General features: G+C 39.7%; 1 protein-coding gene and 1 non-coding gene across 2 annotated transcripts in view; both read left to right on the top strand.

The window, feature by feature from the left end:
• Window positions 1-14,422, top strand: part of OLFML2A (olfactomedin like 2A) — a 45,752-nt gene extending 31,330 nt beyond the window's left edge. Inside the window, exons 6-8 of the mRNA XM_074211596.1 lie at window positions 3,503-3,802; window positions 5,640-5,825; window positions 8,462-14,422. Of these exons, the coding sequence (XP_074067697.1) occupies window positions 3,503-3,802; window positions 5,640-5,825; window positions 8,462-9,066 (1,091 nt within the window). The 3' untranslated portion in view covers window positions 9,067-14,422. The remainder of the gene's footprint in view (window positions 1-3,502; window positions 3,803-5,639; window positions 5,826-8,461) is intronic.
• Window positions 14,423-26,593: 12,171 nt separating this feature from the next.
• On the top strand, window positions 26,594-26,698 carry LOC141510625 (U6 spliceosomal RNA). The gene has a single exon (XR_012475064.1). It is a non-coding gene; the product is annotated as a U6 spliceosomal RNA (small nuclear RNA).
• The last annotated feature ends 204 nt before the right edge of the window (window positions 26,699-26,902 follow it).

Genomic DNA, 26,902 nt, shown 5'->3' with positions numbered 1-26,902 from the left:
GTCAAGGCAACAAAAAGAAAGCATGTAGGGGAAAGTATTGGGCAAAAATGAGAAAGATGAAGGATGGAATTAGGCTTGGTATCCTGTGGATCAGAGAGTTTTAGACCATAGAACATAGAATGTCAGAGGTGGAAGGGACATAAAGCTATAACATGGTGAAACATAAAGTCTACATTATTAGAGCTAGGAAGAACTCGGGGATGGTTCAACTCTCATTTTGTCGATAAAAAAACTGGAATCCAAAGAGAGAAAGTGATATGCAATATGTCATATAAAATTCATGGTTGAGGCTTGGACTCAAACCCAGGTCTCTTCCGTCATCCCTTCCCATTCCTATACTCTTCAAGTTCAAACCAAGATGAAATGTCTCTCTCAGAAAATATTCAGAGTTTGCTTCGAAGTCAGCATCCTCCAGTCTTGAAAACTTTCTCTGAAGGTTCCATCTTTTGACTTTTCAATTTCGGTCAGGGTTTCCATCAGTCATCCATCCTTTTGTATTTGAAACCTCAGTTGGACATCCTCCTTTTCCTTCACTTCCAACTAGGTCATTTTAATTCTAATTCCATAACATCTCTCCCTTCCTAGTTGAGGGGAAGGGGTTGGAAAAAGTAGGACATGTTAACCAAGGCCTGTTCGGTTAGAATGTGGAGTAAACATGGGGAGGTTAGGGGAGTTGAGAGGAAGAAAGGGAATAAGCATTTATATCACATCTGTTATATACAAAGCACTATGCCAAGTACTTTACAAATATTATCTTATTTGAACTCCCCCCAACAACTCTGGGAGGTAGATGCTTTATTATCCCCATTTTACAGTTGAAGAATCTAAGTCAGATAGAGGATTAGATGATTTGCCTGGGTCCAAACAACTAGTGGCTGATTTGATCTTAGTTCTTTCTGATTCCATGTCCAGTATACCACCTAGTTGCCTCTGTATACATGAAAGGGAAGATAGGCTGGAAAGGAATGTATAGGACAGATTATAGAGAGCCTTGAACTCTAGGTTATAGGCAGGTTTCAAGCTCTCAACTAAGGATTTTTACCCTTTTAATGTCAGGGACTCCTTCGGTAGGCTGGTGAAGCCTATAGACCCTTTCTTAGAATAATTTTTTAATACTAAAATAAAATACATAGGATTACAAGGGAAGCCAGTTATATTGAAATTAGGATGTAATTGATTTTTTCCATTCAAGTTCTCGGGGCCAAAGATCCCCAGTTTTAGAATCTTGCTCTAAGTAATGAGGAGCTATTGAAGGTATTTATGCAAAGGTGAGGGGGACCTTGATCAGAACATCATGGTCATCATGAACACCAGTGAGGTTACTCTGGTCTGGGGAGACAAAAGACTGGAGGTAAAGAGGGCATTTATGAGTTAGTTACAGTTGGTCAGTCAAGAAGGAGGGAGGATCAGACTTGCATGGATTCAAAGGCAGTGGAAAAGAAGAAATACATTCAAAAAATAATCATTGCACCTTGCATTTCTAGCGAAAGCACTTTTAGATTTACAAAGTCCTTTCTTCACAGTGGCCTATCAGATAAGACTGTAGACTCAAAGATGTTAAGGACCCTATAGAGCAGGGATGGAGAACCTTTTTTCTGCCAAGGACCATTTGAATATTTGTAATATTATTTGTGGGCTCTACAAAATTATTAGCTTAAAAATTAGCCTGCTCTATTTGATCAAATATTTAATTAATTCACCCCTAAAAACCTCCTAGATTTATTAAACTTTGAGTCCTGTCTGCAGTTGCCTTGGCAGTGCCAGACCAAATGATTTTTCAGGCCTTAACGAGGTTATGGACTAGACATTCCCCACCCCTGCTATAGAATATCTCTAGTCTATCACATCCCCCACCCACCCTTGTCATTTAACAAATGAGGAAAATGAGGCTAAAAGAATTATGACCCTTACATCACACAGAAAAGAAGGGGAAGAACCAAAACTTGAATTTAGGGGTTCTGATCCCAGATGGAAAATATTTCCTGTTGACCCACATTCACTGTGGGTGTGAGGAGCCCCCCACATCAAAGAATCTAGGACTCAGAGGACAAATGTGATTGGCCCATGATTACCCACCACAGGGCAGAACAAGAATTTTCCACCTATACTTTTTCACTATGATGATCATCAACAAAGGTTAGATTATGTGACCTAGGTCAAGTCTTCTCATCTTTCATAAAATGTTAAAGCTGAAGAAAACTTTATGGGTCAGATGAAGCATATATAAAGCACCAACTACATACAGACATTGTTCTGGTGCCAAAAACAAAGAGGCAAAGGATGTAAACTGAAGGAGATAGCACATTAACTGAAGCTTCAAGGGAGCCAGTAAGCAACTGGATTTGAACTCAGAACTTCCATCCTCTATCAAATGCTCTTTGCAAAAGGACATACTGTCTACTTTAATTTATGCTGCTGTCTTTAAGAACATGATCTTAGGGGAAGGGGATGCCTCAATCCTGTTTAAAAAAACAAAACAACAACAACAAAAAAAAACAACCACCACCTGCTGATAAAGGGCCCCCAGGCTGCCTGAGATCTGTGCTCTCAGAATACCTAATGGCCCCATGCGGGCTTCAAACATCAAGAGGCTGCCATGACAAACAAGACTGGAGGAATCTATTTCCTTCCTGTGGATTTTTCTCTGGCTTCCCTATATCAGAAGAGGGTGGCTGGGGAGAGAGGACTCCAGTACAAGGCCTGGTTTGTTCCCCACCCCCCTCATCTGCCCTGCCAAGGGCTGAATGAATCTGCATGTCTAGCCCCAGTGTATTTCTACCTTCCCACAGTTTGTAATGCGCTCAGAAGGAATTCAGAAGTGAATAAGAGATAGGGATAGAAAGAAGAAGGGTCCTCCAAGGACTTGGACTTCCATGCCCTGAGAAGTTCTTCCTCTTAGGAGAGGATCTAGGAGTCCAAAGACATGGGTTTGAATCATTGCTTGCTAGCTGTGAAACATTAAGCAAGTCATTTGATTTCTCTGTACCTCGGATTCCTTACCTGCAAAACGAAGGGATTATAACATCATTCTAAGGTCCAGCCCTAACAATTGGAGTGGTGAGAACAATATTTAAACTACCTGAGGATCAAATGAGGCCATATTCATAAAGTAGTGAATGGCAGTAAATTTTAAGTGTGAACTAGTGTTGTTATTATTTTCTTACCTCTGCCTAATTGCCTTCAAAACTTAACTCAAGCAGTACCTTTCCATGAAGCCTTTGCCTTGAATCTATTTGATATTTACTTTGATTAAACTTATATGTGTATAAGTTGCCTCCCAACCAAAAAAATTGTAAGCCCCTTGAGAATAGGAACCTTTTTTTTTTGAAGGCAGGGTTAAGTGACTTGCCAAGAGTATACACAGCTCACAAGTGTCTGAGGCTGGATTTAAACAGGTTCACCTGACTCTAGGACTGGTGCTCTATCCACTGGAGTACAAGATCTATTTGGTTTTTGTCTTGAAGATTTTTTAACAAATGTTTATTATTGTTATTATTTATAGAAAATACCCTCAAGAGGGTAACAGGACCAGAGCAGCAGGAAACCAAGATAGAAGGAAGACACCTGGAAACCAACTCAGATGATCAGGAGGAAGTGGGGACTACAAATGAAGGAGACCCTACCCCTGGTCCTTCCACAAGCACTACCTCTCTTCCCACCACCATGATTCCCACCACCACCACCACCACCACTGCCGCCACCGCCACCACCACCACCACCACTACCAGTAGCCCTCTGGTCACCATACTGTCCATTGGATACAATACTGCAGGCTCCAACGGGTCAGAAAGTCCTAACCAAGGTATGGTATATCAACCTTTAAAATGTCAGGGACAATGGAATGAACTCTGGGATCTAGTCTTACTTCTATCACAAGTGATATGGGTGACTTTTAATCTCTTTGTGTCTCATCTTCCTCTTCTATAAATGAAAGAGCCAAACTAGATAATCTCTGAGGCCATTCTAGAACTAGAATTCTATTCTCTAAGATTTTATGTCCTTATATTTTGTATCTAAGGTATGATATTTTAGATCTCTTATATCTCTAACACATGGACTGCTTCTATCCTTATCTGAGCTGGACTAGAGGATTTTCAAAACACATTTTTATAATTTTATATATTATATCACATAATTACGGCAAGGTAGGTATTTGGGAGTTACATTTCAACAACTTTCTTATGGGCTTTGACATTTTATATTCTTTAGTGTCTATTCCATGTTCTAAGATCTCTCTCAGATCTAACATTCTGTGTTCTAAGATTCCCTCTTTTCAGGGATGTTTTAGAGCCAGTTCCAGCTGGTTCCTAAGAGCCTACAGTTAAATTTTCAGTGTAAGCATTTACACCATAGAAAACACCAAACACTACAAATCAGAACTTGATTTATTGTTTTGTTGACTGTCTAGACTTTAAAACGTGATAGAGAAATGTTAATAAAATAGATTAAATTTTAAAATGTATCATAAGTACTTTTTTTTTCTTTCTAGAGAGTCAGTTGTTAGCACAATCTGGTGTCCAGCTCTAGCATCTTACGCTCTTTGTCTTTATATTCTCTATCCTAAGCCTTACAGATCTAACTTTCTAGAAGTCTATGATCATCACGACAAACTACATTATGCAACATCTGTACAGAGCTATTGTTCTTCACATACTATTTAAATGGTCTCCATTCATTTATTCAGTAAGCTTTTATTAAGCACCAGTGTTTTGAAAGGCATATTTCCAAGCAGTGGCATACCTGATCTCAACAAAGGGGGAAGTAACATGTATACAGCTAAAACAATATATTGAAGTAAAGAAAAAATAATTTTCTAAGCCCAGGGTCTTAACTGACATGATCAATATGACCTAAAGTTGGAAGTGGTCTTTGTGTTGAGTTTTGAAAGAAGTTAGGGATTCTAAGAGGCAAAGGTTAGAAAGGAGAGCATTCCAGAGTTCCAGATAGAAAAACCTGGGCATTATCTTTATAAAGCTAGTAACTTATTCCAGGGGAGGTGATGAGTAAGGTCATCAATGAGAGAATATGGAATCAGAAAAGAAGGGGACTCAGAACAGGGATTTGGAGTATAGCCCCAGTGAAACTGTGGGATGTGGATGAAAGTAATTTGAAAATCATGTGGTTTTTTTTAAATGTTGTTGAATATTTTATATATGTATATATATATATATATATATAAAACTAATACATATATGATATGCCACAAAACAATAAAACAGAATAGAATATGGATAAGATGATAATGAGTGAAGTACCAAGTGTCATTTAGGTTTCAAAGAAAGCATTTGGGGGTCTAAGGAGGACGTGAGAGAGGCTTTTCAAAAGTAGTGACATTTTGGCTGGTCCTTAAAGGATTGGATCTCAGTAGACAAAGATAGCATTTGCAGTTCTTGGAGACCTTTAAGAACAAGTATGACTTTTTTTTGGTTTGTTTTGGGTTTTTTTTGAGTTGGGGGAGTGAATGATATTTTCCAAAGGCAAGATAAAGGCTGAGATGATTTGAATTTACTTGAGATCATTGAATTTAAACAATCAAGAACATCTAAATTAACATGTTCACTTTAAAAAAAGAGAAAAACAGGCTCACAGACATTTGTGATTTAGAAGATTCATTAATGAATAATCCTTTCTCTCTACAGTCAAAGAAGTGGAGTGTGAAGGCACTATCAAGTCTGTTGATCCCCCTGTGAAGCAACACAGCTATGGGCGGAATGAAGGGGCTTGGATGAAGGACCCTAGGGCCAGGGATGACAAGATCTATGTCACCAACTACTACTATGGGAACAGTCTGGTGGAGTTCCGTAACCTGGACAACTTCCAACAAGGTTGGGGATCCTGTGGAAAGTTCTTGGAGAGGGGCTGGGTCAAATAGTAGAGATGCTAGGGCTCCCACTGGGTACATGGCAAGAACCAGTTTTTCAGAACCAAGTTTTCCAAGGATGTGAGGAGCATTTATGGAGGGATGTATAAGAAGAAGTTCCCCCTAGGGAAAATGGGACATATGATCTAGGTAAACCTGATAATCTCTTTGAAAAGGGAAGAGTCCCTTCCCTTGACCTGTCTGCTTGGTGTTAGGCACCTTCTCCTCTCTCCCCTCTCCCCTCTTCCTATTCATGTCTTTTTGTTTATGAATTATAAAATATTAGAATTCCAAAGGACCTCAAAATATAGAATATTAGGGTATAGCAAATAGAAAGTTAGGAGTGGAGGGGACCTTAGTACATAGAATGCATGATATAAAACCCAGAATGTCAAGTCTAGAATGAGAGACCCTGAATCATAGACTTGTGGCACAAAAAAAATCACAGTATCTCAGAATTCATAAGGGATCTTAGAAGTCAGTTATTCAAACTCTATACTTAGTCTATTTTGGAAAGTTTATCACATTCTGCCAGGGAACAGTTTGGTTGAAGTAAGAGAAAACATTTGAGAATGGATTTTATTGGGCATAGTACCAGTATACTATGATGAAAAGAGCACCGTAGTGATGTTTATATTATAACTCAAGTTTTATTCCAAAATCTGTCAAAATCTTGCTCTCTGGGCTTCAGTTCCCATATATGTAAAATGGAGACATGGGTCTAAAATCTAATGTCCCTTCTGGGGGGCAGTTAGGTCATACAGTGAATAGAGGACTGGACTTGGAATCAGTGAGACTCATCTTCATGAATTCAGATATGGTCTCAGACACTAGCTGTGTGACCCTGGGCAAGTCATTTAACCCTGCTGGCATCAGTTTTTACATTGGTAAAATGAACTAGAGAAGGAAATGGCAAATCACTCCAGTATCTTTACCAAGAAAACCCCAAATGGGGTCATGGAGCATCGGACATGTCTGAAACGACTTGAACAACAACATCAATGTCTCTTCCAGCTCCACTATTCTATGCTCTAAGTTCTCTGATTCTAGCTCTCCAGTGATGGGGGCCTGGGTGCCAGCAAGGAAGATCTGCCCTCATTTTCTAATTAGGAAAGGTGACCTATTATAAATGGGCCAAAATGGCCCCCTGAGCATCAGACTGCAAGAGGTCAAGGAGCTGCAGGGGGCAAGGAGGAGAGGGATGGAATGTACCTAATTCAGTCCATGTGTTTAAACAAGATAAAAGATCAGTGGGTGCTTTCATGAGCTCAGGAGCTGAGAACCCTCCAGGATTTCCTGAGGTTGGATTGGTGCCCAGCAGAAATAGGACAGTGTTGGAACCTGAAAGCCAGCTTACATAATCAAGAGAAGATGCCAGAAATGCTTGGTTTTCATTGACGTGGAAATGACTTGCCAGAAGTTCAGAACTCAGGAGAAATCTCTGGGGCCTCCTCCTCATCCATGTCCCTTCTGTGCTCACTCCTTCTTGTTCCTTGAATCGTAAATTGATTGAAGCTACAGTTGAAAGAGAACTTAGATCAGAAAATGTTAGATCTTGGAGGAGAGTTGATACAATGGAGAGAATCCTAGATTTGGAATTAGAAGACCTGGGTTCCTATCCTCAGTCTGCTATTTGCTATAATATGACTTTAAGGAAGTCACTCTCGCTTCTTGGACCTTAGTTTTCTTATCTTTTAAATAATGAACAGTATTACACAGCTAATTCCTAGGACCTTCTCCGAAGTAGCCCATGACTTCAGGAAGGTGATGCCTTGACATCAAAGGAATTAGATTTAAGTGAGAGAGGATTGCCTCTCACCAGCCTCACTTTCTCCTCCCAGAGCCATCTGGGTCCAGGGACCAAATATAAATCAGAACAACTGGAGATGGCCCTGAATGTGTTGGAAGACCTTGGTCTTTTTGAACTAAAATCTTGAACAGATCTGTTTGATTGAGGCAATGCCCATTCAGTGATTATGGGTAGGTAAGAAAGAGATAGGTCAAGGATGCCAAGAATGATCACTTTTACCTAGTCCAAAAAAACCAAAAACTCCTAACCTAGGACCCTACAACCTTGACAAGACATTGGAGTACAACTTGGAAGGAGTCTTTTGGAGTTTTTTTGTTTTGGGTTTTTTTTAAAGTTTTTTTGCAAGGCAGCGGGGTTAAATGACTTGCCCAAAGCCACACAGCTAGGCAATTATTAAATATCTGAGGTTAGATTTGAAATCAAATCCTCCTGACTCCAGGGCCGGTGCTCTATTCACTGAGCCACCTAGCTGCCCCTTGGAAAGAGTCTTTTGAGCCATTTATTCTGCCCCCTTCGAGGATGCTGAAGACCTAGAAGGTTAGATGACTTGCCCAGGTTTGAACAAGTGGCAGGGTTTGAACTCAGATCCTCTGACTCCAGAGCCAGTGCTTTCATCTCCTATACCACATTACCTCCATTGACTCCAATGAGTTTTACTTTTTTTTTAATCTGTAAAAGAGTTGTTCTGAGGTCTCTCCCAGCTCTATTTTCATGATTTTTCAGAGCCCTGAAACATTTTTGGTATGGTGGTCATTTACTGGAGCTCCTAATTTCTCCCACTCTCCCTACAGGCCGCTGGAGTAACATGTACAAACTCCCATATAATTGGATTGGGACGGGCCATGTGGTGTTCCAGGGTGCTTTCTATTACAACCGAGCCTTCACCAAAAATATTATCAAATATGATCTCCGGCAACGCTACGTGGCAGCTTGGACCCTGCTTCCAGATGTGGTGTATGAAGACACTACCCCATGGAAGTGGCGAGGCCATTCTGACATTGACTTTGCTGTGGATGAGAGTGGCCTGTGGGTCATTTACCCGGCAGTGGATGAGGGTGGCTTCTCCCAACAAGAGGTGATTGTACTGAGCCGGCTGGACCCTGGAGACCTGTCTGTGCGGCGGGAGACCACCTGGAAAACCCGATTGAGGCGCAATTCCTATGGGAATTGCTTCCTAGTCTGCGGGATCCTCTATGCTGTGGATGTCTACAACCAGAGGGAGGGGCAGATCTCCTATGCCTTTGACACTCATACCAACACTGATGCCTACCCCAAGCTGCCTTTCCTCAATGAGCACTCCTTCACCACCCAGATTGACTATAATCCCAAGGAGAGGGTCCTCTATGCCTGGGACAATGGCCACCAGGTCACCTACAACCTCCATTTTGTGGTCTGAGAGAAGCTGGGGTCCTCTCTCCCAAAACAGAGGGAAGTACTTTTTTGGCCAACTCCCCTATAGTGTAGAGGAGGAGGCCACAGATGACTAGTGCCTCTCTTTGAGATTCCGCACGATAGTCCCCATGCCCACAGAGCAGGGGTGTATTGGGAACATTTCTGGGGCTGCCCAGATTGGAGTGGTGTTACTGGAGATGGGGAGAGAGAGAGAGAGAGAGAGAGAGAGAGAGAGAGAGAGAGAGAGAGAGAGAGACAGAGCAGAGAAGAGTGGAGCATACTTTATAGAAGTCTCAGAATAGGCTTCACCTATCCCTAAATGCTTTCTAGAACTAGACCCTTATCCTCTCTCCCGACTTTCTTCTTTTCTGCTTCTCTTCATTGTTGAAATCAAATTTTGTTGTTCTTGTGTTCCCAGGGTACCTCCTACAGTCAGAACCAGGAGACAGGCCACTGTAGCATAGAGAATGAGAGAATCCTAGAATCTCTGGCTTGAAAGCAACTTTCCCTCGAAGTCATCTAGGCTAAACAACTTTTACTGAGAGGTCTCTGAGAGCTGAAATATCTTGTCCTCTTTAACAGAGATCAAAGATCACTGTATTTTCCTACCTGGATAAATGCTTATAAGATAGAAAGATTTCATATTATATAACATAATACTTCAAAGATCCAGGATGCTCTTGACCTAGTTAACTCTTTCTCCTAGCGCAGTTTCTAACCCCCAAGTCCCCGCTCCCAATTGAATGCTTTCATGAGTTTCTGAAGCAGAAAGAATTCATCCCCTGGTGGCCATTCTTCTGTGGAGGAGCCCCTCTGCACTTTGCTAGTTTGGTTGGTCTCCACTGACAGAAACACACTCTGTCACTGGGCTTTCCTAAGCAGAACTTGGCTTCATTGGTGTGGCCTAGGAGAATCGGGGTCCCCTCCACACCCTGAGGAGGTATCAGCAGAAGAAGCAGCAGTGATGTCACAATTCTATGTATTTACACTTATGTATATAGGCAGTATATAGTGCCTATATACTTCTGTTGTGCAAATGTCTGTATAGATTAATGGGCAAAGAGAGACAGTGAGAAAACATTCTTGGTTTGTCTTTTTCTCCCTATTTTTTTACCCAAGAAACAATCATTTTCCTGGATTTAATTTAATTTAATTTAATTCAGTGCAGTATAACCTTGTGGAAAGAACACTGATTATGGAATAAAAAAGCCTTTCTCACAACCGTTCTGGTACTCTCTGAGAGAAAGATCTTGGGCAAATCAGGTCCCTTCTCTCTAGGCCTCCCATTTCCTCTTCTATAAAACCAAGGAGTTGAACCAGATAACCTCAAAGTTTTGTCCTGGCTCTAAATCCTTCAATCGGTTGAACAAGGAAGAGAAGCCTAGGCTAAGTGCAAGGGGGACCTGTTCATGCCTCAACTGGGGGAGGTCCTGGATTCAAATCCTGACTCTTCAGTCTGGGCTTGAGCAAATCTCTTCAACCTCTGCTAGCTTCAGTTTCTTTCTTTGTGAAAATGGGGGAATCAGATCAGGTGGCTTCTCTGGTCCCTTATTTCAGTTCCACAAATAGCGTCTTCTGTATGCAAAGAGAGCGCTGGTTTAGGGAACATTTTCTCTTCCTTGGTAAAGCTGGACTGTGTTCAGCCCTAGGCCTCCTCTGGCCACTCGGATCCACAGTCAGGCCCGCTGGCTTCCTCATCTCTTGGGATGCTGTTGTATACTGTCCGACACACATTCCATCCCTCCACAGTCACCCACGAGCCGGCCTGAAATCAAATACCAAGAAAACATGAGAACTTGTTCCAAGGTCCTCACCCTTTCTTCTGCACTGATTTTTCTTTTGTAATTCATAAATGTTGTCATCTATTTCTGCAGTCGGGGCCCAAGAATGCTGGAAGAGCCTGAATGCCAGGAAATATCGGGAGGGGAGCACTGTTTCCATCAGCTCTTCCCCTCCTTGCCTCTCCTCCCCCCATGATTCTGGCCTGGCCAGAGACTCCCTCCCACTGCAGAAATGCTTGCTTTGGCCAAAGGCCTGCTGTCTTTGCCCTTCACCCCACTCACATCTTGGTATCATCTAGTAGATGATCCTGGCAGCTTTCACAGTGCCCTCAAACTGTGTATGATCTTTGACAAGTCATTTCTCTAGGCCCCAGTTTCCTCATCTGTAAAATAGAAGACTTGGACTATGTCATCTTCAAAGTCCCTTCAAGCTTTAAATCTATCACAATGGACAATTTAACCATTCAGACTCAGGGAAACTTCCATCAGACTAACCACTTTCCCCATACTGCAAACCACTGTTGCTACTTGCCAGGCTATGGAATTCAGTATTGGTCTGAAGAGCGGCTAACCTTCCCAAAATACAAGCTACACTCTTAAAAATAGACATTTCTGAAAGAAGAAAGAACAATGAGCAATGGGTGAAAGTTATGGAAACAGCTCAACAGAGAGAAAAACCTCTTAACTCTCAGAAGTAGCAAAGAGTGGAATGCACTATATTGTTGTGAGTGTCTCATCACTACAGGGCTTCTGGTAAAGCTTGAGCACCAGTAGTCAGGGATACAAGACCAGGGATTCCTGCCTAAGTACCCATTGACCTGATGACATGCAAGGACCCTTCCAGCTCTGAAATTCTGTAATTTGATGGGGAGCTTGGTGTCAAAGAAGTCCCCTTTGTTTCCTGGCTTTGCTACTTTCTATTGAGGCAAATCATTTATTCTCTTTGAGCCTCAGGTTCCTCATCTGTCAAAAGGGGGCTATCTAAGTTCCTTTCTAGCTCTAAGATTCTGTGATTTTAAGAAAAACAACCTACAGACTTAGGCTGAACAATCATAATCATTATGGGCTGTTGTTTCAAAGGCGAGGGTGGGAATAGAATGGCCTGTAATCAGACCAGTATTGTACGTGCAAAGAGCAACTTCATCCATCCTTCCTTTTGAACCCCCACCCTAGTTCTGCTGGAAGCAGTCCAAGCTATCAGCATGGGGACATGGTATGTAATTTGTATCTTAATGGCTGGAGTCCTGAACTCTTCTGGGAGGAGTTTTAGGTCTTGTTTGTGGCTGGAAAAGACTTTCCGAAGGAAGAGGAGACCTGTTACCTATCGGAAGAGATAAATAAGGGTGATGAGAAAGAAAAAATGGGGGAAGGTTCTGAGGAAGAGGAGGCCAAGCTTTTCTAAAAGAATACCAGCCCTCAAGGTCAAGTCTGAATGAAACCACTAGTTGGGAAATGGACATAGGCTTGGATTAGGAAAGTAGGGACCTGAATTTGAGGGCTGAGGCTGAGCAAAACACTAACCTAATTTTTTGTCCTCTTTAAATGGAGGATCGTCGATCATCTTTAAAGTTGTTTCCAATTTTATGTTTTATGCTCTAGTTCCATGTTTAATAATCTATATTCTAAGGCTCCTTTTAGCAGTCATGTTCCCTGTTCAGCTTTTCATAACCTGGCCCTTTCCTGCCTTTCCAGTCTTATACTTACCTCCACACACTTAACAAGGCACACATCCTGGCTTCCTTGCTCTCCCTTACCTACCACACTATCTCATCTGCCTGGAATGTTCTCACATTTTCTCTCTCTCTCTCTCTCTCTCTCTCTCTCTCTCTCTCTCTCTCTCTCTCTCTCTCTCTCTCTTTCTCCCCTCCCCCCATCTCCCCACCTTTCTGTCTCTCATTAACTTACTCACTGTTGCTTCCTAACTTCCATCAAGATTTTCCACCAGAAACCTTTTCTGGTCTCTCCTGCTCAGCTGCTAGTACCTTCCCCTTTGAGATTCTCTTCCACCTACTCTGAACATATCTTGTATTTATCTAGTATTTTCATGTTGTCTTTCCCTTTAGAAGGGAGAAGGGACTTATTTTGCTGGCATGTAATATGAGTTAATTAATGTTTTTTGATTGTCTGAGATGCTACAATTCTGGGTTATAGGTCTTATCCATCTCTGGCATTCTATAAATATATTGAGAGGTCATTCCAGTCCTAATATTGTTGACTCTTAAGGGCCCTACTAGCTCTTACGTTCTTAAAATGACATCACTCCTAATGGTTGGGGTCCTTGACATTAGGCAGGGTTTCTGCCTCTAACATGACCCCAACCCCAGTTGTGAAGGAGTGTGTAGATTTTCTTAACCTGCTTCTCTGATAGCCAAAAGTATTTCATACAATTTCCTTTAGTTTATGACCTTTCAGGAATCTCTTTGTGACCTTCTCTTTTTCCCATCTGATTCTCCAGGAAGGTGTGAACTTTGTGGTGCCTGACTTTTCTCAGTCCTTCTAGAATCTTAACATCTGTTTGAAGATGTTCCCCATTTCCCCAGTCTGTTAGCATATTTCCTTGTGAGTATTTCTTATTCTGGGATGGTTGAGCATAGAGCTAGATAGCACAGAATTACTGACTCTGGGATCAGGAAGGAGTTGTGTTTATATTGATTAATCCAAAAAGCTTTAGAGGTGGAAGGAACCATGAATATCTGCTCTGGGCATAAGAGGACCTCATTTAAATTCCAACTTTTCTATCCTGCTACCGTGACCTGAGACAATCCCCCTCATTTCTCTTGACTTCAGTTTCTCTCAATAAAATGAGAGGATTGACTACTTGATCTCTCAGGTCCCTTCAGGTTTTGACATTCTATGATAATAAATCCCATTTCTATAATGCTCTAAGGTTAATAAATCATTTTCTTAACAACAACCATGTGAGTTAAGCAGGCTAGGATTATTGCCCTATTTCCCATGGCAGTATTGTCCCTGATCCTCACTGCAAGGAAAGCCCTCCTAGAACAGTCACTAATGTTATTTATGGACACAATGGTAACCTATGAAAGTCAATATATTCCATTCAGGGCTAAACTGAAGCTTGCTAAAAAGAGAGGAAGAAAGAGGTTGCCCTCTATCATGTGTCAACACTAGGGTTTCCAGGACTGGCTCCTTTGGTCCAGGTGGGTCAGACTAATTCCCACAGGTTATGTTTGCTTTATTGCCTGTTTTTGTCCTACTCTGAACAAAAGGATGGTTTGGATATTTTAAAATAATGACTTACTGTATTTAAATGTGTAAAAATATGCCTTACAAAAATGGGCAGAATGTTTTGCCAAACCCAGACCCAAAGTTCTCCTTGTAACCCTTGCAAAGGCCTTACTGACCACTGTGTCCCCTTATAAAGTGAAGTAAATAAATGCATCCTGTAGAATCTGCTTATATCAGCCAGGCATCCACATTGGTTGGCAACTTTTTTTTTTTTAACATGTAACAAGCCTTTGAAATAAAAGAAAAATATGATACCAAATCAAGGATTGCTTCATTTCAAATAAATATTATTTGAAGATTAGGATAGAGAGGACTGAGGAGGAAAATCTATCACAACTACACAACTGTCAGTATTTCAGTTGTCTGTATGCTAATTGTCATCTTCCACTAGTATTGATTCAGTGGAAAGAGTACTGAACTCAGTACTAGGTCATAGGTTTGTTCAGTTGTTTTTCAGGCATGTCTGACTCTTTCTGACTCTATTCGGGGTTTTCCTGGCAAAGATGCTTGAATAGTTTGTCATTTCCTTCTCCAACTCATTTGACAGAGGAGGAAACTGAGGCAAACAAGAGTAAGGTAAGGAAGGGCAAAGAAGATGAGCCTACCTGACTTCAGGCCTGTAACTCTATCCACTGATAGAGTTCTTCTAGAATCCTGGTTCTGGACAGGCTTGTCAAACTGGAAAATGATCTAAGGACCTGCCTAGTCTGAGGTCCAACTGCCATAAACTACAGACAGGCTTCTCTCCAGGTGATAAATTTTCTTGACTACAAAAACTCTGGAAGAATTATCTTGCTTGGCATAGTGGGAAAGGGACTGGATTTGAAATCAGAAGACCTGAGTCTGGGTATTAGTTTTGTCACATATAAACAATCAAAGCCTTGGGAACACCACTTCTTGATATTTCTAAAACCTCTGTCTCACCACCTGATCATGAGGAAAATAATCTCTGCCCTCCCAAGGGTGGACTGTGAGGCACAAATGAGATCAGGCATATAAAGTGCTTTGTAAACGCTAAAGGCTATAGAAACATTGGTTATTATTATTAAGGCATGGGGGAAAGCATAGGAAATCACAGCTCTTTTGAAGTCATTTTCCCTCTATGGACGTAGTGTTTGTTTTGCTGACCCTCTGGTTTATTTTACAAGACTCTGTCCCATGATGTCACAGTTTAACCATGTGAGAGAAATTACTACTAAAAAAATTTCATAAAAGTAAGACTTCAAACTAGCAGCATTTGGATAATAAAGAAATAATAATATAGGATTAGTTTAAACAACAGGACTGGAATTTTAGAATGCCTTGAAATAGTGATTTTTTTTAATCCATAAGGAAAAGGAATTAGAGATAGTAAGAGGAACATTTTTATGTCAGAGTAAACTTATAATTTCTACTTGCAAATATTTATATTTGCACAGAGAGGGGAAATTATAATTTGTACAGAGGAAAAAATAAATATAAATTATATATTTGTATTTGCAAATATATGAGAGGAAAATGATCAAAAATTGTGCTTCAGTTTACACACTCGACCCTTTGGGAGTAAATTAAAACCAGGCAAGGGAGAGTAGAGTCAATGTAAATAGACACCATAAAATACAAGTAAATCTTCATTCACTTCATCTAGAATACAAGACACAATTGCATCACTTAGATTGTTTCTCCTCTCACAGAACTCAGAGTCTAGCAGTTAAGACATTAATGTGACTGAGCAGAGTAGGAAAAGGAGACTAAGGATGAGGAGAACTATTTGAATCCCATCCCTGACACTTATTATTGACTTTGGACAAGACATTTCCTCTTACTTTCATTGGGCCTAAGTTTCCAATTCAAATTTCCTCAGCTTCCAGTGTCCATTGAAAAGATTAACTTAGCTGGGCTTCTTCATTTTTTTTTACGTGTCATGGACCCTTTTGAAAGTTGGAGGGGCAGCTAGCTGGTACAGTGGAGGCTAGGTGGTGCAGTGGATAGAACACCAGCCCTGAAGTCAGGAGTACCTGAGTTCAAGTCCAGCCTCAGACACCTAATAATTATCTAGCTGTGTAGCCTTGGGCAAGCCACTTAACCCCATTGCCTAAGAAAAAAACCCTAAAAAACCAAAAAGTTGGATAAAACCTATGGACTCCTCAGAACAATGTTTTTAAATGAAAAAAATAAATACATAGGATTTCCAAGGAAATTGATTATTTTAAAATTCATTATATATATATATATATATATATATGCATATTATATATCTCCATATATATATATATTTATATACACACACATATATATATATATGCATAGGGTTGCTGGATAGTGTATAGAGTACTGAACCTGGAGTCAGGAAGACTTTGTGAGTTCAAATCTGATCTCAGACATTTTGTAACCCTGTTTGCCTTGGGTCCTCATCTGTAAAATTACCCTGAGGAGAAAATGGCAAGCCACTTCAGTGGAAACCCCAAATGGTTAATAGAGTCAGACATGACTGAAATGACTGAACAACAAATATATTTATGTGTGCATGAATGTACATATGTATGTAAGTATACATATGTATAAGGAAAAGGGATTTCTATAAGAGAGCTGACCTCAGCAAGCTGACTATCATTCCCCAGAGATCACCAGTTCAATTTTATATTGGGTCACCATAATGAAACTGCAACAACCTGAACCATTCTGTGGTTACAGGAAATTTTACTGGACTTGAACTGTTCCTACCTGACTTCTGGCTTTGAAAAGATGCCCTAAGCTCAATCATAGAATATCGCAACAGGAAAAGATATTAAGTTAGAACACAAATCTCAAAATATTAGAACTACAAGATTCATTAGACCTTAGAATGCTAGAATGCAAGACTGAAAATGGAAAGATGGGAGAGATCCTAGATACTATGGAACCCAAACTCTGTTGTTGCTGTTGAGTTATTTTTCAGTTGTGACTGACTTTTCATGATTCCATTTGCAGCTTTCTTGGCAAAGATACAGAAGTGATTTGCTCACACTTTCAACACAATTTCCTTGGACTAGAAGGAACTAAGACAGGTTTGTTTGGTCCTGTCCTCTGTCTCTACTCAGAATGAAATCACATCCACATGAAAAAGTCCAATGGCAAGGTCAGTCCCAGAGTCACTTGCTTCCACTTTGCTAAGACTTTCCCATCCCTTCTCTCAAATACTGGACATAATAAGAGAACCAAATTAGCCCTATCCTACACTTTCCAGACTCTTTTTGCCTTGAGTTCATTTTTTTGAAAAAGCACTGGAAAATATGGGCAGAGGTATAAAAAAATTGTGGCATATTGTAGAGGACTTTTTTGGGGGTAGTAGGGGAGAATTGAAGAGGGGGGAAATAAATATTGATAAACTATTCTTCAAGACAACTCTTGTTGCCCATTCTTGTGTAGTAGTCTAGATAATTTTGAACAACCAAGTTCACTTCACTCACAGAGTGGTTATAAGAAGAGCTAACTTTTGTAGAGCTAACTTTATCATTCAAATCATTCATTTGCAAATTATCCATCATACAAAACCCTCTTGACCTTGTAAGCCAATGTTGCTGTTGGGACCTCCCAAGCACCCCTCCTGTAACTGTATAGGCAGCAGATAACATGCATTCACACATCAGTTTTTTACATGGAAGAAAACTCGTGCTATGGGAATTTTCATATGTGGAACCATAGAATGTTATATTGAGCTGGAAATGGCCTTAGCAAAATCACAAAATCTCAAAACTGGGAGGGGTCTCAGGGGGGCTCTTTTGTACTGATATGGAATTCAACAGAATTCCTTCTTGACAAGTCATCTCTTAAGTCTTTAACTGAAAGTTTCCAGTGGTAGAAAACCTACTGTTTCTTAAGAATGCCCATCCCATTAGACAGCTTTGATTGTCCTTAGAGGGTAAAATGTTAGAAGAAGACACTTAAAAATGAATAGCATTCTGGGGAAGGGGGAGACAGGGAAGTAAGAGGAAATGGAACAATGGAAATGGGTATTGGCACTCAAATGAGGTTATGAATCACTGTTTGAGATGAGGCAGAAGGGATTAGAGAACAAGACTAGAAGGTATTAAGGTAGATCAAACAGGTCTGGGCAAAGCCAAACAGCTCTCCCCTGGATGTTGTCAGTTGGAAGTTAGGAGGTCACCAGGCAGCTGTTGGGAACAGGAGGTCCAAGAGGGAGAAGGAGCATTTCAGGGTCAAAACCCCACCACCCCACCCACTCCCTCCTCAGTGCCTGCCCCCCCCCATCCTTGCAGTCAGTCTGTTTCTCTATTTCCTCCCTCACCCCTGCCTTCTGACCTTCCCAGGCAGAGTTGGGGAGCACATCCATGGTCCTTGGTGTGGCTCAACAGTGGATTGGAAGGAAATCAGTGGAAGGGCCGTCTTGAGGATGACTCAACTTTTAAGTAGGAGTTTAATATTATTCTGTCCTGGGAAAACCTAGAAACAGAAAGCTAGACCTTCCTCAAGTCTTATCTCCCTTCTGAACCGTTGTCCTTTCCTTCAAGGCCCAGCCTAAGGACTACCATCTCCATGAAGCCTTAGCTAAAAGTCATCTCATCTTCCTTAGATTTTCCCAAGACACTGTGATGAGCTTGGAGACAGGAAAGTGCTAAGTTGTTTCAGTCATGTCCAACTTTTTGTAACCCTATTTGGGGTTTTCTAAGCAAAGGTAATGGAATGATCTTCCACTTCTTTCTCCAGCTCATTTTATAGATGAAACTGAGACCAAAAGGGTTAAGTGACTTGCCCAAGGTCACACAGCTAGTAAGTATCTGAGGCTGGATTTTGAAGTCATGAAGATGAATCTTCCTAATTTCAAGCCCAGAGTCAGGAATATCTGAGTTCAAATCCTACCTCAGAAACTTACTAGCTGTCTCATTCCTGGGCAAGTCATTTAATCCCTTGTTTGCCTCAGCTGCTTCATCTGTAAAAGGGAGATAAAAATAGTACCTCTGCCAGGGTTGTTGTGGGCATTGAATGAAATACTAGTTCTAAAGTGCTTAGCCTAGTACATAGTCGTTGCTATAGAAATGTTAGCAATTATTATGCCACACATTATATTTATTTATAGAATATAAATGTATTTACACTGTTCACTGTTCGACTATAAGATCCTAGAGAGGAGGTACTGTCCTTTTTCCAAGTTTGTCCCTCCTGCTATGTACAGGACTCTACACACAGGTTCTATTATAAATGTTGTTAGTCAACAAGCATTTATTAAGTGCCTGATAATGATGTTTGTCCTTTGTTCTCTTTCCTAAAATAATCCAGGGGTGAGGTGATACGATCAACTGTGTACAAGTGTAAATGAGGGGATGGATAGGACAGAGATGTCTCAAAGATAGAATCACAAGGACTTAGCAACTGTCTGGATATAGGAAGTGAGGGAGAGATAAGAGTCAAAGATGATCCCTGGGTTATGATCCTGGGTGACGAGAAAGACAATGATGCCATTGAGAGAAAAAAGAAAATCGGGAGGAGGGGTAGGTTTCACAGGAAGGAACAAGAATATAATTTGAGGCATGTTGAATTTGATGTGCAGGTAGGTTAGCTAAATTAATTCATCAATAGGATGTAGTGGGAAGAAAGGAAAGAGAATAAGAATTTATATAGCAGCTTCTATGAACCAGACTATTGCTAAAGTTTGATCCTCAGCACAATTGTGCCACCAGTTTGCCTACAATGCTCTTGTAGGTGGCACAGTGTTGGATCTGGTATCAGGAAGACTTGAGTTCTAATCTAGCCTTAGATACTAGCTGTGTGACCCTGGCTAAATCACTTAACTTCTTATTGCCTGACAAAATGGATCCACTGGAAAATGAAATAGCAAGCCACTCCAGTATCTTTGGCAAGAAAATTCCAAATGGAGTCACAAAGAGTCAGACATAAGACCTTAATAATACAAAAAAAAGTGGTGTGACCTTGTAAGTAACTTAACTGCTGCCTGTCTTAGTTTCCTCGGTTGTAAAATAGGGATGATAATAATAGGCAGTACCTTCCAAGGTTGTGAGGCTAACATGAGATACTTGTCAAGTGGTCTGCAAATCTTGGAGCCCTATAAAATTGCTAGCAATCATTATTTGGAGTTTTCAACCTGGCATACCTCAGGTAAGCCTCTGTGGGCTTCTATTTTCCTGTGTAAAATGAGAGGATCAGCCTAGAAAGTCTCTAGGGTTCCTTCTAATTCTTAATCCTATGATTTTACATTTACTGAGGACCTCCATATTAGAAAGCTTCTATCTTAGGATTCTGAGTCATAGCTCATAGATCACTGGGAGTTGAGATTGTGAGCAGAGATATATGACATAACCAGATCTATGCATGAGGAAGATAAATCAGTCATTGGAGGTGAGAAAAAGTAGAGGCAGGAACACAGGGAAAGAATCTAGGCTAGTGGTATTGAGAGCCTTTACTGGGGTGTACTGGAAGTAAGAATAAAAGAATAAAAAAAGGAAGAGACATCCAAAAGATCATTCAATCAACCAACAAGCATTTAAACATCTATCTCTGAGCCAAGCCAGAGGATAAATGAAACAAGATGGAGCAGAGATAGATGTGCTCCTGATTGACTGTAGAAGGTGAAGGAAAGGGAAGAGTCAGGATTATCCCAAGGTTTTGAATATAGGAGACTGATATCCAGTTGGAGAACTATTTGAACACAGTCCAAACATTAGCTAATGGAAAAGATCTTGCCCCAGCTTGAGAGTTCTGATTATTAAGGGGAAACAGGCAGCAAGCACCTGGACCCGCAGATGTTCTGCTCTAAGACCCAAAGTGATTATAGAGTTCAAGGGAGAAAACTCTGAAGGACAAGGAAAGAGAGGAAGAATGTCAGAATATCCAGGGTCAGAGAATGACCCTCAACTTCTGAGGTAGGACTGCTAAATTGATTTTTTTTACTAGAAAAAAGAGGCCATTCTCTCACCTCATTTCTTACCTGGCTTAATCACAGAATGGGCGTTTCCTCAGTCAAACTGAGACCTGTTAAAGATCTTAGCTTAAAAAGGTCAAGGTCTTCCACTGCATCCAGGGCCATCTCCAATCATCCAGATCTGTATCTGGCTACTGAATGCAAATGACTCCAGAGGAGAAAGTGAGGCTGATTGCTTTTTACAGCCCCCCCCACTTAAATCCAATTCACTTGCATATCCCAGCATCACCTCCCTGATGTCATGGTTTTCAATGAGAATGAAGGACAAACAACAACAATAATAGCCATCAAAAGGACTGAGTGACCCTGAGGAAAATTCTTCAGTCACAATGCCTACCCTTTGCAATCTGCAGGAATCACATTATCTCCAAGTTAGAATGGAACTCTACAAGAATCTCCCTACAACATCCCTGAAAAATGATAACTCAGCTTTTATTTGAATATCTACAGTGAGGGAGAACCTATTACTCCCAGTGCAGCTCTGTTAGAATATTTCAACCTATATTAGGCCTAAATCTGTCTTTCATCCATTTTTCCTAGTTCTACCCTCAAGGTCTCACAAAATAATTTTAATCCTTCATCATATTGTAAATGACTACCTTTCATAGCTCATTTTATAGCTAGTATCTACTTAGCATTTTAATGTTTGCCAAGTGCTTTACAAATATTATCTCATTTTATACTCATAACAACCCTGGGAAGTAGGTACTAATTTTAACCCCATTTTATAGATGAAGAAACTGAGGCTAATTATTCATTGACTTGCCAGGCTCACACAGCAGTGTCTGAGACTAAATTTGAACTCAGGCCTTCCTGCAGGTCTAGTACTCTATATACACTGTGCCCCTTACTTGTCTTGAATTTAAATACAATTATCTTCTCAATCCCTACTCCAATATCTTTGTCAAGAAAATTCCCCAAAAGAGTAAAAAATAGTAAGACATGGCTGAAAAAAAAGGCTAAACATGCTGACATTTACTAATTATATGACCTTGTACAATCACCATTTGGTCTTGGTGTTACCTAACTATTATTACTGTCTCTATTCTAGACATGCTCCCTCTCCAGCCAGGTACCCCTGCTTTGCTCCTTCTCTGAATCCTTCTATATCTGGAATCATCTCTACTGGAGGTTTCTACTCTTATTAATGGGCACATTTCTGCCTCTGATATCAGAGGAGAGAAATCAGATATTCTTGAGCATAACCTCCCCTTCCATAAGGTGTGGTGAAGGTAGAATCATGGGCTCTCAGTGTTGAAATTGACACAATTGGGGCGGCTAGGTGGCATAGTGGATAGAGGACCAGTCCTGGGGTCAGGAGGACCGGAGCTCAAATCCGGCCTCAGACACTTAATAATTAATTACCTAGCTGTGTGGCATTGGACAAGCCACTTAACCCCATTTGCCTTGCAAAAAAACAAAAAAATTCGTCACAATTGGATATATCAACTGGACATGTGGAAGATCTTAAAAGTCAGGATAAGAAGTTCAAGGTTTTGTTGCTGAATAAGAAGTCACAGGAGATTTTTGAGTAGAGGAGTCACATGAGCAGAGTTGAGTATTAGGAAGATTATCATTGGCAGAAGAGAGCATGGTGTAGCCATGCTTTGAAGACAGAACCAGATTCAAATTCAAATTCTACTCCTTATTACCTCTATTATTTTAGGCAAATTACTTCAAGTTTTCTGGGACTCAGTTTCTCTGCAAAATGAATTGGTTGCCTGAGGTCACTTCTAAGATTTCTTCCAGCTTGAATTCTATGGTCTCAAGTTCTACAACAAGGGGAAAAAGTATCCGAGATTAAAATAAGGTTTGAGAGTCTCAGGAAAGGAAGACAAAAATGTGACTGGCTTCTCTTCAGAGTGCAAATGCTAGCTAGAGCACGCTCAAATTTAAGGTAGTCAAGGCAGTGTGTCAAAACAATGAAGATGGATGATGGTTCCCCATGGATTCCTATGGAACTTTCCTGGCACTATGGTAGAAGGTGCGCACATCAGGAAGTTATCTCCTTTCCAGTGAGATAGGCTCTAGATCACTTTTAGGGAAGTTGCTTCCACATTAGGGAAGACAGCTTCAGGGCAGCAAGGGGACCGTATAGGGAAACACATGGACTTGTTCTATAAGAGAGGTGGATATGGGCTTATACCCTTCCTTTTCCTTTCAGGAGCCAAACTAAAACAGAGTAGGCTACCCCACAAGCTGGTTCTTCCAGGGACTGGGTATGGAGGGAGAGAGCCAGAAGTCAGGCTCCAAAGATCATCAGGTCTAGAGCTAGAAGAGTCTTTTAGCCAAACTCTCCTTTTACAGATGAAGAAACTGAGGCTAAGGGTAGTTAAGTGAAAAGAAGAGCCTATATTTATAGAATCATAGAAAAGGCCTGGAAGGAAATTTGCAACACAAATCATCAGGAGGGACTTAGAAAATAGAATGTTATGGTTATACGTATATAGTCTTTATTAGATTGCTTTCTATCGGGGGAGGGAGAAGGGAAGAGGAGAGAGAAAAAATGTGAAACTCAAAACCCTGCCAAAAAAACATTGTTGAAAACTACTTGTTACATGTAGTTGGAAAAAAAATGACTAAAATATTAAATATTTTAAAAAAAGAAAATAGAATGTTAGAACTAGAATGAACTGTTTTAGAACATTGAATTTGTGAACATGGAATGGTAGAGCTGGAAAGGACTTTGCAACACTGAATATTAGTTTGGAAGGGACCTTGGAGATTGTCCAGACTAGCATCATTTTATAAAGAAGGAAAAATTTCAGAGAGGAAAAAATTTTCCCTAGGTCACACAAGTATTAAATGGAATTTGTTAGAATCATGGTAGTACCTACAATCAAGATGTTGTGTTGCAAAGCTAGGAGAGAGAACTATTATATTCCATTCCATTCATTCTATTCAATTCTGCTCTATTCTGTTCTGTTCTGTTCTATTCTATTCTATTATTCTATTCTATTCTATTCTATTCTGTTCTATTCTATTCTGTTCTGTTCTATTCTGTTCTGTTCTGTTCTGTTCTGTTCTGTTCTGTTCTGTTCTGTTCTGTTCTGTTCTGTTCTGTCCTGTTCTGTCCTATCCCGTCCTGTCCTGTCCTGTCCTGTCCTATCCTATTCTATTCTGTTCTATTCTAGTTTGTGGACCCATAAGTCATAGGTACCTTTAAACAGAGCAGGACAGAGCATTCAGATATGAATAGAGAGATTTGCAAAATGTCAGGAGTATATGAAATAACGTAATGACATAAAAATCTTTTGGAGAAAAAACTAGAAAGAGACTTGTTAAATTACAATAGAAAGTCATAAACCCTGCCCATGTAATAGACTCCCTGAAAACTAGAAAAGATCAAACAGAAATCAGTGACTTCATGAGACAAGAAATATCAGATCAAAATCCAAATATTGAAAAAGTGGGAATAAATATACTATTTCTGATATCAAAAGCAATTGATCTGAAAAATAAGTCAAGAGGAGCTGAATTAAGAATAAACAAATATCCTGAAAACCAAGTTTAAAAACAAACCTGAACCCTATATTTCAAGAAATCATAAATGAAAACTATACAGATCTATTAGAACGAAAAGGCAAAGTAAAGGTAGAAAGAATCTTCTGATCACCTTCTGAAATAAATGTCAAAAGGGGAAGTCCCAGAACCAAGCCAAAATCCAGAGTTTTCACATCAAAGAAAAAATTGCAAACATCAAGAAAGAAGGAGAAGCAGCAAGGGAAACATAGTCAGGCTCACACAAGACCTGAGAATTTTTCTTAAAAATTAGCAGAGATCTTGGAATACCATATTCCAAAAGACAAAACACTAAAGGCTTATAACTAAGAATAATTTACCAGGGCAACTGCTTAGCACAGTGGATAGAAAACCAGCCCTGGAGTCAGGAGAACCCTAGTTCAAATTTGATCTCAGGCTCTTGATATTTACTAATTGTGTGACCTTGCCCTACAAAAACAAAATAAGAATAATTCACCATGCAAGACTTAGTGGTAATGAATTTTTAATGCAATAGAGAACTTTCCAGCACTTCTGATGAAAAGACCAGAGTGAAGTAGGAACTTTGAAATGCAAACATAATTGTCAAGAAAAAAATAAAAAAGGAAGGGATGGGGGAAAGAGCCAACTCACATCATATAAAAAGATAAACTCCAAATGGATACATGACCTAGATGTAAAAGGGAACATCATAACATTAGAGGAGCAGAAAAGGAGATAACTTTCACAACTATGAACTGTGAGTGATTGGATTAGCAAAAGATTAGAAGAATCACAAGTAACAAAATGACTAATTTTGATTATATAAAGTTGAAATTTTTTTTGTATAAACAAGATAAATTGAGTTTTGAATTAGAAGGGAAAAAATTAACTGGGGGAGGGTGGAATCTTTTTCTAATAAATGTCAATATCCAAGATATAGAAAATTGATTCAAATATATAAGCACAAGAAACATTCCTTAGGAGAGCCTTAAAGGATATGAACAGGCAGTACTCAAACAAACAAATACATAAAAATAAATTAGCTATTTAAAACCATATAAAAATTTTCCCAATCACTTATAACAAAAGAAATGCAAATTAACACAACTATAAGGCTCCATCTTATACCCATCAGATTGATTAAAATGACAAAACAGAAAAATACAGTTGTTGAAGGAGATGAAAAGGGATGTCACACTAATGCATTGTTAGTAGAACTGATTATTGGTCCAGTTTTTCTGGAAAATAATTTGGAACTGTATCCCAAAAGTTACTAAACAGTGCATACCCTTTAATTCAGTGATATCATTAAAAGGTTCACATCACAAAAAAGAGGAAGGGAATCCATATGTACAAAAATATTGATAATAGCACATTTTAATGAAGGAAAGAATAAGAGGATGCTTTATTAGAAGAATTCATTTGAACTGATGCAAAGTGAAGCAAATGGAACCAGGAGAAAATAATTTTTCCAGTGACAACAACTTTGAAAAATTAAGATTGATGCAATGACCAGCCACAACTCCAGAGGATTGTTGAACCATTTCCCACCTCTTGACAGAATTAAACCTATATTCAGACTTGGTCATAGTAAAAAAAAAAAACTTTGCTTTTGTTGGCTGTTTATCTGTAAAAATAAAAAGGAGGTTTCATGTTCTTTTTTGTTTTGTTTTAAATTCTTGAATGGGAGGAAATACTAAGAGGAGGGAGGCTAGTGACTGAAATGCAAAAATAAGAGTGTAACATGCAGTGGATAGAATACCGGGTCTGGCATCAACAAGAACTGGATTCAAATATGATATCAGACACACTACCTCAGAATTAACCACAGTCTGCTTCAGTTTCCCCATCTATAAAATGGGAATAGTAACAGCACCTACTTTTCAGGGCTTTTATAAAGATCAAATGAAATTATAATTATAAGGGAGCCTGGCACATAGTAGGCACATTTTATGTTAGTGATTATTATCATAAGAATATCAATGAAGCATTTTCTAAATACACAGAAGGGAACAGAAGGAGGTTCAGAGGGGTGCACAGACAAGTGGGACAGCTTTGCAACTGTGCTAAATTTGTTACATCCTTCAAAAAACAAATTGTATGTGCTGGCTTTGGCAGAATTTATACTAAAATTGGAATGATGTAGAGAAGATGAACATGACCCCTGAGTGAGAATGATGGGAAATTTCATGGTGTTACTTTTTTTTTAAAGAAAAACATGATCTATGTAACAGAATTTTATGGTTTTCTGTACTATCCTCTTTTTTCTACTCTCTGTATATGGAAATGTTCATGCTTGTTGGTGTTTGTCAAGTTAAGAATAATGAAATATTAAAAATTTATTTTTTAAAAAAGTTAGAGCTGAATTCTTAATCTTGCTGAACTAAAGTATGTAGACTATTAGGAAAGCC

Source organism: Macrotis lagotis, chromosome 1 (genome assembly GCF_037893015.1).
Source record: "Macrotis lagotis isolate mMagLag1 chromosome 1, bilby.v1.9.chrom.fasta, whole genome shotgun sequence".
Lineage (NCBI taxonomy): Eukaryota > Metazoa > Chordata > Mammalia > Peramelemorphia > Peramelidae > Macrotis > Macrotis lagotis.
Note: the sequence above shows the minus strand (reverse complement) of the source record. Positions and strands in the feature narration are given on the sequence as shown.